This window comes from Xiphias gladius, chromosome 22 (genome assembly GCF_016859285.1).
Source record: "Xiphias gladius isolate SHS-SW01 ecotype Sanya breed wild chromosome 22, ASM1685928v1, whole genome shotgun sequence".
Classification (NCBI taxonomy): Eukaryota; Metazoa; Chordata; class Actinopteri; order Istiophoriformes; family Xiphiidae; genus Xiphias; species Xiphias gladius.
This window is the reverse complement of record NC_053421.1, coordinates 27,916,600-27,930,126: the sequence shown is the minus strand read 5'-3', so window position 1 is coordinate 27,930,126 and position 13,527 is coordinate 27,916,600. Positions and strand designations below refer to the sequence as shown.

The window sequence follows — 13,527 nt, the reverse complement described above, 5'->3', positions numbered from 1 at the left end:
GGAACAGATCAAATAATGGGAAGTCCAGTGGCCTGTCTGAAAAACCCCATTTGAGAATCCCCACTGGCCTGATCCAGTTTGAGAGAAAGCCAAAGATTTCACCTTTATTGGTGCTGACCGTAAAAATGCATTGCGTGTGGACGACTATCAAATTTGTGTCAGCACAGGCTTTAGCACTTCCTGCCGTACCCAGCTCTCTAACAACATCTCAGTGTGACTGAAGCAGCTGTTGGGCCTTTTGTTTTTTTTTGTGGTAACCATGTCTGGACTGACCATGACTGGCTTCCGTCCGACTGTTTCCCTGCTGTTTTAGCTTTTTTAAACTTGCCTGTCTCTTTTTCCACCTCCCCTCCACAGCTTGGCCTCTCAGTCCAACTTGCTCTTTGGCAGGGAGGAGGGCCTCTGCTGGTACTGTACTTTCTACACTTCAGTCACACAGCTACAACACGCCGCTTTCCCAAATTATCTGCTGCACAGAGGAACCTCAGCTCAGTTTCAAAACTTTAAAGTTTGCCCTGAAAAGAAGAGATATTCACTATCAAAAGAAAAAAAAAAGATTAAGGTGAAGGATTCCTGTGGGGAAATTAGGGGAGTGCCAGTAGTAAGATGCAGCAAATTCAAACTTTAATGAGGATAAATTGAGAATTAGAACGTAACTAAACATCCATCCATTAGCTAAACTGCTTACCTTTTGAGATTCACGGGGGGGGGTTGTACCCTGAAAAGGTCACATAACTGAACATATTTTAGAGAACTTCTCGTTCCTGCATTAACCCCCCCCCCCCCAGAGAGTCCACCTAAATTTAAACAAATTGACAGTTTTTGATTGTTTGATCCTTTTGATGAATTTGGGCGTTAAGTTTTCCAGCATTTATTCTTGTACTGCCAGACTGCTTTTAAGTATTCTTAAGGTCGCAGTGGTTTACTCTGCCATGGTTATGTCATTTTTGTCTTCTTACAACAGTGGGTTCCTCTTTAAAATGCCCACAATGACCAGGCAGACACGAGACTAAGCTACCTCTGTGTATACAGTATTACACGTTCATGTTCGTGTACCTTTCACGAGTGCCGGCAGCCCATGAAAAAGCTTCATGGGGTCCAGTGGGTGGAACGGTGGGGGTTTAAAGGTTTTAATGACACCTACACACGTAACCCACAAAATTAAAAACAAGTTGTAATACATAGTAAAGGACTTAACCCCGTATCTGGCCAAAAGAGTTGACTTCCAAAGATCCTCAGCAAATACTGAACCAGGAACTTGCAGGGATAGAAAATATGAATAATCTGTTTGTGAGGTGTTAAATACGGCTCTCTAGGTATATTTATTCAACTTAGAGATTCAAGGCGATTGAAGTCAGTTAAAGTTTACTTAACGTCACTAGAATTAGAGGAGAACGTCACAGATTTGAGATAGCAAGTTCATAAAGTTGGGGGACTCACAGGAGACGGATTGAATGAAAATAAGAAGACACATATGAGTCAAGGTCCAAAAGTACTGGATCCTACATTTCCCACAGTGCAACCACTGCCTCAGTAAATCTGTCCGATTTGAATTTTAATTGAAGAAGAGTTAGTGTGTTTTGCAGTTTGTTGTTCCTCAGAAAAGCAGAGCATTTTGGGAAACACGGCTGTTTCTTACCACACCACACTGTAACCAAGTGTCTGCTTCTGGCTGTGCTCGCTGTGTTGTTGGCACGCAGGGGTAGCCCTTCGCTCTGGGCTCCATCACTGTCACCGGGCTGCCGAGTCGGCCGGATTTTTCGCTCGCCACAACGACGGCGTCCCCGCAGCGCCGCCATCCGTCTACGCGCGCCGGCCCGAGCCACGACGCACAGGTCTGAGGGAGCGGGCGCGGCGGGAGACGGGGGAGAGCCTCGCCCTCGCCAAGAGATTTATACATGTGTGTGTGTCTGTGAGAGAAGACGGCAAGAGTATATGAGTTTAAGTGTGTGTGTCAAACGGAGGAGGGCAGTGAGCACGTCGAGTGCCACAGATCCAGATCGCCTGAAGGTGTGCTATCTGAAACCCCCCCTCTCAGTCTGCCAGTAATTGAGGGAAGATTGGAGATACGGTGCTGCAGATGGCTCATGATATGACATATTAGAACACACCTGAGGGGCGAAACGCGGTAATTGGGGGGCTTCAAATTCAGATCAACCATGTCAAGTTGGGGAAGAGAGAGAGAGAGAGAGAACGAGCGAAATCCGAAAAATCCTGTCGCCGCCGTCAGAGGCGCGAGCCACGGTGCAGCGTCAACTGCCGGAGTCTGGCTCGGTGACACGTTCGACTCAGCCTCCAGCCAACGGAGGGGGAAGAGGCTGAGTGTGAGGGTGGAGGGACTGATCAAAGAGTCGTGGCAGGTAGAGGCACAGACACTGACACGGATGACGGCTTTCTGGCAAGCCATTTTTGTCCCGAGCAGCTTAGGGCACGTGCACAGAAGTCACGTTTAGAGTCGGAGGAAAAGATTCCTTTTTTTGTTGTATTGATAGCTTGAAGTTCCTCATATTACTATAAACCACGTGAAGTTTTTTAGCATCTGTTAACCCTCAAAACTCACGGATGTATGTGGATGTGTATATTATGCAGGTAAATATATATAAATATATGATATTTCAGTCTCCCCGGTATCTGTAGGCAGATGCTGACAGAAACGCAGGGCGTTCTTTGGGCGCAGTGCTAGTTTTGGTCTGAACACTGCCAGCAGGCGGATCATGGACCCTCTGTTGAATCACCTGGATCAATCAGATGATCCAGGTGCTGATGGGTTGTACAATAGCCGGTCTGAAAAGCAGAAGGACAAAATCCCAAAGATACGTAAAGAGCAGCGTCCAACACTTGGTGCATGGAACGCAGACATCAGCCTTTCTATTATTACAGATCCACCCGGTGTCTGAACGAGAGGAAAGCAGCGGAGTCGCTAACTCTTACCTGCTAAGTTTTTTAATTAGGTTAGCTAGCTGAAACTGAATAGACAGCTCCAAGTTTTTGCCAGCGACATTTTTTTTTCCCCACGTACCCTTTGACGTCTCAACCGCTCTGTCAAGAGCGGAAGACCTGGGGGGTGTCTAGGTTTGAGCGTCAGGGGGATCACACGGCGCAAATGGGATTTCATAGGTGGAAAGAAGCAGACAGAGGTTGAAGTCTGGTGGCCAACATGTTGGCCAAACAGAATGGAAGTGAACTCTGGGCTGATGCTCATGTTCATCTGTTTCTACAGCTGGTGATTGCTAGAAAAACTTCTCACCTGGCAGGTCGAAAGTTACCAAATGCAACCGACTTGTCTTCCCCTACCCGACTTATTTTACAGGATCCGATTTGCTTGTGATTGTGCAATGTGAATGAACCAAATTCGAAATGCAAGGGTGTTTGGGCTGCATGGCTTACGGACTGTGCTTCTACGTGACCTAAAATGTCGTCTTACTCGTTTTGTGTGTCCATGTTCTCCTTGTGCTGAGGTCCACCCAAGCCTACATTTGCCTGGTTTATAGCACTGCCTGGGTGTCTTTGGTCTTTGTCTTTGAAAATGGCTGAGAGCCCAGTTTCTTTTGAATTGCATACGGTGATGCATTCATGTGACACCGTCCACTGAATTTCTTTGCAGTATTGGCTGAACTCTCTGTGTCATCCCTGCGAACTGTTGTCTAATGAAGGTCTGCTCTCACGTAATGTTCCATGAAAACACAGGTAGTTCTGTAACCACGTGCTTCATAATGTTGGTGGTTTAACTCTGTTTGCTTCCTTTGTCCTCCTTCCATCTCTTTGGCCTCTTCTTTCGTTCTCTTTCTCCATCTCTCCAGGCCGGTGGGCCACATACCTCAGGGCGCCGCGCTGACAGTCAACACGAACCCCAACGTCAACATCAAGTCCGAACCCATCTCTCCAAACCGTGACCGCAGCACTCCCAGCTCCACCAGCGCCGCCGGGGGAGGCGGAGGCGGAGGGGGCCAGGGTCAAGTCCAGGGACAAGGTCTGGTGTCGGTCGCCTATCCTGGCACCCTGCGCCTGGAAGCGGGCGGTCAAGGTCGCTCGCCCGTCGACAGCCTCAGTAGCAATGGCAGCTCGTACGAGGGCAGCGACCGGGACGACGGCATCCAGGGTCGAGCCGTGGGTCCGGAGTTCCACCACCAGGCTGGCGCCGGGGCCCAGCAGCCCACCATGGTCCTCCTGCGGCCCTCTTCAGCCGAGCCCCAGGAGCAGGACGGGACCAACGTCAAGAGAATGAGACTGGATACCTGGGTCACATAAAGAGATGGCCAGAGAGGGACGGATGGACAGATGGAGGATGGAGATGTGTACTTGTGGCTTGTGTACATGCCCCCACCGGCCCCGACGCCCCCAGTCTCCCTCCCTGTGCATTCACACACACACACACACACACACACACACACACACACACAGACACACACACACACACACAGACACACACACATTATACCCGCCTTCGACCCCGTAACCGACTGTCCACACAGGAAACGCTGACCTCACATACATACACACACACACAACACAAGCATGCTGACACACTCTCGTGTTGCACGTGTGGACACTGACACACACTTGTACGGCAATGTGCATACACATTTGAACTCTAATGTACTTTCACTCACACATGCAAAACCCTGAGGGATTCATCCATCAAACCAGGGATTCTTTTGTCAAAATAATTACAACGATGGACTTTATTCAGCTGTATTGGAATAGAAGCAAATGAGTTTTCAATCAGGCCACGGTGGCAGGTAGAAACCCCAAATTCGGCCACTTGGACTTTTTCACCTGACATGCTGACGGTCGCTGGCAGAGCAGACAGACCTACCAGCCTTGGCTTGGTGGTGTTCTCCCACCCTCGTGTCCTAACTGTCTGTTTAGCCACAGTAGGTTTGGTCAAACACAAGAGCACCGCATCAAGCCAGTGCCACGAAACGAGTCCACTTCTTTGTACACGTCGGCCCGACCACGCTTGTATTGCTGTCGCTCTAGATTCTTGTTTCTTTTCTACGAGCCTGGGCCGTCTAGCTCTTTTTAAAGCGTGGAGTTTTGTCCTTCTGTCTTGACTGTTGATCTTTAGAGTTTGGATTTGTTTTCGGTTTTGAGTATGAAGACACTAAAAGCGAAACTCGCCTCCCTCCCCGATCCGAGCTGGCGATCCCGCCGACAGGCCGGCACTTTGGCCCCGTACGGGACTGACACGCCACGCCCCAGGTTTTAATTTAATCTGAACCGTGCAGACTAGCTGTAAAACGAGGAACACGATTTGTTGCCGAGGTAAAAGACTGCTTTTCTTTGAATCAGGGACGAGCTGCAACAGCTCAACGACACATGACGCAGATTCTCCTAGTTTTGCCCACATCGTGTCAACTACAGATGCTGAGAACAGTGTGTGTGTGTGTGTGTGTGTGTGTGTGTGTGTGTGTGTGTGTGTGTGTGTGTGTGTGTGTGTGTGTGTGTGTGGGTACGGGTTTGTTACCTCAACTGGCTGTTTTTTTTTTTTTTGTTTGTTTGTTTGTTTTTTGTTTTTTATCCAAGAGATTTGGGCGAATATTCATTCTCAATTTCATCCTTGAACACACCTGCAATGCACACAGCAGAAACTATTTTTGTGAAGCCACTCGTTTTGATTACATAGCTGATGTTCAAAGGGGAGATTCGTGAGGTACCATGTATATAAGCAATCTGTAACCTTCGTGGCTTTTGTGTGACAGGGATAAGGTATTTAAAGGTCAAAAAAAAAAATCATCATATACGAGAATATATATTAAAAAAAAGCTTCAGGCGGTAGCGAGGGCAGCTCTGCATCTGGGGCAGGAGACTTCAACAGACGACAGGGATTGTATATATAAACTATATATTTGGCAGGATATCCCTTAACGAGACAGGAAAAAAAAGCAAACGGGTGGATTCTCAGTGGATCCGTCTCTTTTTGTATCGTTATTTATGCGCCTATATAAAGTGTAATATGTCCACGAGCCGAGAGAGGGCGCTGTAGAGGCAGAAAGGGAAGACGTAGCCGTGGCGGCTCAGACTGTTTTGAGTGAAAAATGGTTAGGACTCTGTCACTGATGGAGGGCACTTTACCTTAACACACCCGACCCATGGACACAAACATACACACTAGGGTTCGACTGACATACCAGGCTGGCTTCAAGGCTTTTCTCCAAAATCGAATAATCAGCAACTAAAGACACAATTTTGCACTTTTTATTTAATCCTCTAAATTTTACGTGTTGTAGTTTATTTTTGAATAATTTATTACTATACATCAGCCAATCAGAGCTCCCGTGACGCTCTCTGTGGGCTTGACGGAGGCCGTTTTTTGGTGCGTCACACTACCTTCCTCTTAGAAATGAATTGAATTCATTTGATTTAAAGCCGTAGACATTAAGCAGAGGAAAACTAGTTATGAGGTCAAATATGGCAGGGAGAGGAATCAGTAAATATAGTGACAAAAAAGTACAATTTTAAACGCCTCTCGTTGCCCCCGCGACAGCCGTGGCCGGAGGAACCATGGTCAAGGGTCGTCCGTCCGTCCGGCCGTCCTGTTCCCGTGAACGGGATATCTCAGGAACGCCATTAGGGAGTTTCCCCAAGTCTGGCACCAGCGTCCACTTGGACTCCGGGATGAACTCATTCGAGCTCGGTGGTCAGAGGTCACGGCCACCGTGACCTCACAAACGACCATAACTCAACAACACATACGCTCATTATGACGCAATTTCAATCACATGTCTAATAGGATACAATGATGAAGTGATAACATTTTATACCCAAAAGGTCAAAGGTCACTTTCACTGTGACTTCATAATGCGCTGCAAATGGACTTAATACGTTTTCTCAAATTCCTTGGAAGTCGTCACTAAATGCATATTATATGAGTCTGGACAGACTTAAAAGATTAACGACATGGAAATTACCACAACATTTGATGAACATTTTATATTGTTTTCAAAAACAATAGCTGAGTAGGACCAATTCATTGTAATTTAATCAATCACGGACTTTGAATGTCTCTCTTTTTTTTTTTACCCATTAACAACTGCAAAGACAGAATTTGGTTGTTTCATCCTGCACAGCCGAAAGCAGCTGCTTCCATTGTGAGATACTAAAATCTTAGGATCCCTGAAGAACTGCAAACCCTGTCCCATCCCTTCGTCGTTCACTGGAGAGTTCAGGCTCCCACGCGGTTCTGATTTGGGCTTCAGAGGCCGTTCTACCCTGACGGTTTTTACAGATATAATCGCTACTTATTACTGAGTAATTATGGGCATGTCAAGCCGTCGAGTATTTGCAGCGTCCGTACAAAACCGTCTCTCACATATCAGTCGAAGTCTGGAACGCACAGACAAGCGAGCCGAGGATGTCCCCTTTTTATGTTTTAGAGGTTTACCTTTTCCTGGTATGAAAAGCCACGTGTCTATATGTAAAGGATTGCTCCTTCGCCCGTCACTGATCGGCTGCAGTTTTACATTACGGAGAAGCAAAAAGAAGGTAAAAGAACCGTGAAGGATGTCATTTTTCTAGTCTACAAAAGTGGCAAGGGGTTTAGTGGGTAGATTTCTAAAAACATAGTGGTCAAGAGTGCAAATTGGTGTATTTATTTTTCCCGAAAGCACTCTCAGCCTTCACCCACTCGCTTGTCGAAAGCTGTGGAGGCAGGGTTTGGTTCTATCATTCGCCGTTAAGCCGGAGGTTTGAGAAGGAGTCTTGATCTTTTAATGACTACCTCCCAAATCCAACGCAGACTTGTCAACTCTGGGTTTTACCACATCCAGCCACCACATCCTGCTCAGGGGCAGGCCCTCTTCGTCTCCCTCTCACCCCTGTCACTCACTCACCAAGTTTCCCCCACCCCCTCCCCGGAAGCTTAATCTCAAGACGACACACACACAAACACATTTCATTACACACTCCTTTTCTGTTTACTCCGTCCAGGCAACGAGTGTCAGAGCTGATGTGACAAGTCAAATCATTTTCGGGTCATTTCCACCGGTAACACAAACTCCCAGCCTCATCACGCACTACTCCCATCATCCTCTCCGATTTCTCATCTTCTTCCTCTCCGCGTGTCGCCCGCTCGCTCGCGCGCACTCATCCACTCCCTGACGAGTCCGAGCGCCCGTGTTGCTTTTCTGAGCGTGTGGCAGAGTGGACACAAAGTGTCCGAGTGTAAACACTTTGACTGTTAAGACTGTTGTTCCCTGAGCTTCGAACAAAAAAAACAAAAAAACAAAAGAAACAAAAAAAACAAAAAAAAAACCTCGAGTCCACATTTGAGGCTGCAAGCCATAGGTTCCTCCACAAAGGAAAGGAAACGGCATCCTTTGCAACGCGACGCACAGGAGCTTGATTTGTTCAGTGGAGGAGCGAGGGCTCTAATGAGGCGCCGGTGTGTTCCTCAGAGCAACACTAGGGGTAGCTGTAATCACCAAACAGAACGACAATCGTGCTGAGAAGTAGTTTCAAGAGCCTGCGACCCCCACGAAAAAAGACGACACTTGCTCCTGTACAATGATGTTTAGAGGTCTCACTCACTTTCCAGTGTTAATTTGTGCTGGTGACAGTCTGTTTTAATTGTTCTCTGAGAATTGATATTATTGTTATCATCATTACCGCAGCTTTCACTGACGATAGCTGTCATGATGATATAGAATTCTGCGTTTTTTGTTTTTTTTTTGTGTAGGTTAGGCATCTTGTTTTATTTGGAATTTGATTTTATTTTATTATATAAAAATATTCTATAAATATATTTTTTGTTTTTTCTCTTTTTTGGGATTTGTTTTTCGTTTTTCTTCAAAAAGGGTGTTACTAATGTTGCACGATGTTTATGACATGAAACAAACAACACAAGCGTAGTGATATTAGTACATGTGTGGCTGTGGACGGAGGCGCTGAACGAGTCGGCTGCGACAAAAACCGCTTCAATGCTGCAACTTTGAGTCCAATGTACAAACCTCTTAGTCCACACATGGTAACATGAAAGGGTGGGGTCGGGGTGGGGGGTGGGAGGGGGCAGTGTGACACATCTAACTTATTTCTGACCAGACACAATGATGTCAATGCATGGGCGTTTCAAAACAAGCGAAGAGTGAATCATGTTATAGGAAATAAAATGTAATATCAACACAAATATACATCACACAGAAATACGTTTAGGAAAAAAAATGAAATTGAAGAAAAAAGTTTAAAATAAATTATAGCTAATATATTGTGTTTGGCTAGTCTGCTTTTTTTGTTGTAAAGATAATTTTTTTGTTGTTTTTGGAGAATGATATACAATTTGTGTATATTTTCATAAATAAAGTATGCACTGATATGTTATTACAAATTCTATACTGCTTTTACAAAAAAAAGTGTTTGTTATTGTACCAAAGTATCCATTGGTCCCCTCTGACCCTTCTCCCCTTTTTGCGTATGTTTTACCGTATTTTATATATTAAATAGACAAGTTGACCTACAGAGACGTTTGGGTGCGTGTCCTTCCTTGTGATTGCCTGTCTTTCTGCTCTGCTGTGGGATGTGCCGGCGTTACCCTGTTGTCACCACTAGGTGTCACTCGAGTGTTTTGCTGTGGGTGGCTGTGCACTGCAGGTCAGAGGCTGCACCCAAAGCTGCACCGCTGGGCCCAGGAGCTCGGATCTCCAAAATGTCAGCCACCTTTTCAACAGAAGCCTCTGTTTCTACTGGCACATGATTAATCTTTTTTTCTTTTTTCTTTTTTATTGATCAAAGAAGTTGAACGAACTTCCTCAACCCATAAACCAGCATCACTATGTCTAGTTTGGTTTTGGTTGTTTTCTTTTTTGGTGAATGCTCCATTCTCAAGAACCAAACTCAACAAAACACTGAGCATTGGATAAATAATAAAAAGAAAAAAATGCCCTTGACTTACCCTGGAGCTGGAAGGGCTTTAATACTTTGCTTGAGGACACTTCAGCAGGGTGGATGCTTGCTGATACAAGGTCTTGTGGTTGAAGTGAAGCCTCCAAAAAAGTAGGATAAAAAAACTTACACTGAGCTGAAAAGGCTTTGCACCAACCTACATACATATATGTATAAATATTGAAGCTGGTATGCAGGATTTCTAAAATAGTTTTTTTTTAAAAGTACATTTTGAAGACATTTAAATGTTGTTATACATGATTTCCAACCAAACAAGCTCGTTTCCTGGAGATAAACCACATGAAAACAATTTGCCCATTTATCTCGACGTAAGCAATTATTCCTTCAACCTGTCATTAGGTGCCAGAACTCAGAATCAAAGAACAATTAGTTTGTGATAATGGGTAAGCAAAGCTTTGCAGTATGTGTCGGCGAAGGATCATTATTTTGGGATCATAGGAAAACCGTGCGCGTCAACTTCAATCATCTTCGGAAGACAAAACGGGAGGAATAATTAAGATGCTTTTCAAACAAGCCACTTTTTTTCACTCTATTTTTATGTTTTCTTACGCAGGCAGCCAATGAGTGAGCAGGAACAGGTCGATTTGGCTAAATGGAATCAAAAAAACATCTTTGAGATGAACTCAGCATACCACCTCACACATGAGATCAGTGCTGGGAGTGGCACTTTTACTCATGAACTCTATATAAGTCCAGTTTTGAGGTAGTTCTGTTTTTCAGTTCCAATCTACTCTATATTCCTACACCAGCAAAGTCTTCAGAGGGAAATATCTTCACTCCACTACATTTACTTGTCGGTTACAGTTACAGCTTCATTTGCAGATTAAAAGTTTAAAGACTGAACCAAGCATAGTTATACAGTAAAAAACAAACAAATAAATAAAGAGAGGTTCAAATGAGACACCAAACCAGTTCTGGTCCAGCTGAATGCTGGACGGGAACATTTGAGTATTCGAGTTGTGTTTTTACATTTTTCTCAAAAGGACATGAAAACTTCTTTCAGCACTGCTGGCAGCATTGATTCGTTTCAGCGGTCGATCGGGTTTAATCCGGACCGGACTGCAGAGAGAGGGCATTTAAAGAGGCGGCGGCGGTGGGGATGACTCCCGCGCAAATGCTCGCCCAAGACCGCAGGCTGTCAGCTGGCCGGGGCATCTGCTTTGTCCACAGACGCCGTCGGGCTCACGTCTCAGACAGACGCACACACACACTCCTGGCTCAACGGGCCGCTAATAATAACCATGCGCTCTCTCATACGGCTCAGTCAGATGTCCAGCTGGACAGTCCGGGCATTGTCTGTCGGACAGTCACCCCCGCTTCCCGCTGCTGAGTGATGAGGGCGGCCATTTTTCTGCGGGTGATCTTATCTCTCTGCGCTTTGGGGGTCAAAGTGCCTTCGCCGTGACTCAAATATGGGGAAAAACCTCTGATGTTTCATTTTTCTTCAGTGTGAGATCATAATATCTCTGAAAGCTTAGAATTAGCGTTACCTTGAGGCCGCACGGTCGACGTGCACTTGTTTCCCCAGCTCCGAGTATGTACAGTTGCAGTTGGTGTGATTAATGGTAGCGGTTGCGGCCAATAGAGACAGAGAAGCGGTGGACTGTGCGTTTACGGTTGTGGCCTGTGACTTATCTAACGTAATTTCCACTCACGTATTAGATGCCCGCTTGGGCATCTGCCGGCAGACACACACACAGATACACACCAAAAGAGGAACTTGCCCGACTCGCCTCTAACTGCGCCTGACCGGTGGCTGTTGCTGCAATACATCAAAATTCTTTTTACAGAAAAACAGGTTTGTTTTTCCGGGAGTTTGATTCCGATTGAAAAACCAACCTGTGGGGGGCACACACACATTCTAACCTGATTCATACGGGGTTTTGTTTTTTGTTTTTTAGCAGAATGACTCCCGGATGCCTGTTTTTGATTATACCAGGTGGAAACCTCTCAGAGGGCTTCAGCTAATGCAATGATGTCCAGCTGCTTCATGTTAAATAGCGGTCCAATTTAGTGACATAATATTGGTCAGTGGGACTACTTGTGTTGTTCGGCACAGCAGCAAGTCTTCCTTCCTTGCACCTGACTGTAATACTTGAACCCCGTAACAGTGTGTCAACGGTTATCAAGGGTGTCAGGATAAAAAGGATACGTTTTTTGGCCAAAATGTGCTCCACGCCTTTCACATACGAGACAGTTTCAGAAACACACCCTCACTTGGTCTTGAGGTTTCAACGAGAATCAGCCGGAGACTTTATCATAACCAGAGTCCCCATCCAAATGCCGGGCGAATTTCAATCTAATTTTCAGGAAACGATGCAAAGAAGATGCAAAGAAGATGCACATCGATGCGTGTTTGGAGCCGGAGGCGTCGAGATGAACAGCCGGCGGTGCTACTTCTCCAGTCGGTGCCGTTAAACCGTTGCAGAAGTAGATGACGGAAATTAATGGAGCTCCGGTCAAACCTCAAACAAACGAAAACGATGCGGAAAACGTCTGTTTCATTTATTAATTTGAGGAATGTTACATGTCAGAGGCTTCAGCCGACGTTGAAGTCACACATACTTCACGTACGTCACGATTTATTCGCTGAGTCTGTTTCCATTGTACTTTGTCGTCTTTTGTTTTTATCGCTACGCTTTTCCTTTCATGTCGCTCCTCTGTGTTGATGTCACCCGAAATCCTCTCTATATTTGAAGTGCATCTGCCTCTTCTCCCGCTCTGCCCAACAGTGCGTGAACATCTGAAAGTGTCATATTGACAAGGGTGACTCAGCAACAGTAATAAAACAGATGACTTGTGAACAGATGACTTGTGAACAGATGACTGTGAACTCAAGCATCCAGGTCACAACCCATGCAAATGCTTTTCTCATGAAGTATTAGATTCTTTATTTTCTATTCAGGAGTTATTCCAAAACTGACCCGCAGCTGTTGTCAACAGATTGCACACTGCAGTGCAACCCATGCTCTATTTTAATACAAGCTGGTGGCTGATGACTTGACAGATAATCAGAGGCCTTAAGCCCTGCAGTCCCAGGGACAGACACTGGACAACACCTCGTGTGTAGGTGGGGCGGAGGGATGCTTTTTTTTTGTCTCAGAGCCTGAGGTGCAAAAAGTTGTAAACAGTTCTTAAACTCTTGAGGAGATGCGCTGTGGATCACCTGTCGGACTGCAACAGGCAACTGATGGCCCACAAGCGGCAGGCAAAACCAATCCACCGTCCAGCTACTTTTCCATTGTGGTCAGGGGTGACTCCACTCTCTCCCCGTCATGCAACAAACGCAGACTCCTGAACGGGACCTGTAGAAGCAGAATGAAAAAACCGCTCAAGCAAAAAGTATCATAAGTTCTAACAAAACTTCACTTAGACCAAGCTGACACCCCTCAAAAAACATCTTGGACTTGCTGATCTCCAGCGCTCTAACGTCTCACCTTGCTGTAGTGATGTTCAAGCGTACGGAAGGCTGTGTCAGGGCACAGTCACATCTCTGTTGGGGATGTGGTCAGAGGTGCAACACACTTAAAACTTCCAGCTTGAGAAGGGTCAGCCTAGTGTTAAGATAGTCTTTAAGTAGAAGTAAATTTGTTATCTGTTAGCTAGGAAGAATTCTCAGAGCGCATCACG

The 13,527-nt window shown here is 45.7% G+C and overlaps 2 protein-coding genes across 2 annotated transcripts in view; one reads left to right on the top strand and one right to left on the bottom strand.

Moving 5' to 3' along the window:
• mef2d (myocyte enhancer factor 2d) overlaps positions 1-5,426 on the top strand; it is a 93,293-nt gene extending 87,867 nt beyond the window's left edge. Inside the window, exon 10 of the mRNA XM_040117460.1 lies at positions 3,801-5,426. Within this exon, the coding sequence (XP_039973394.1) occupies positions 3,801-4,248 (448 nt within the window). The 3' untranslated portion in view covers positions 4,249-5,426. The remainder of the gene's footprint in view (positions 1-3,800) is intronic.
• A 7,718-nt stretch (positions 5,427-13,144) lies between these two features.
• Positions 13,145-13,527, bottom strand: part of nes (nestin) — a 21,594-nt gene continuing 21,211 nt past the window's right edge. Inside the window, exons 6-7 of the mRNA XM_040117459.1 lie at positions 13,335-13,390; positions 13,145-13,202 (exon numbers count right to left, since the gene is read on the bottom strand). Of these exons, the coding sequence (XP_039973393.1) occupies positions 13,145-13,202; positions 13,335-13,390 (114 nt within the window). The remainder of the gene's footprint in view (positions 13,203-13,334; positions 13,391-13,527) is intronic.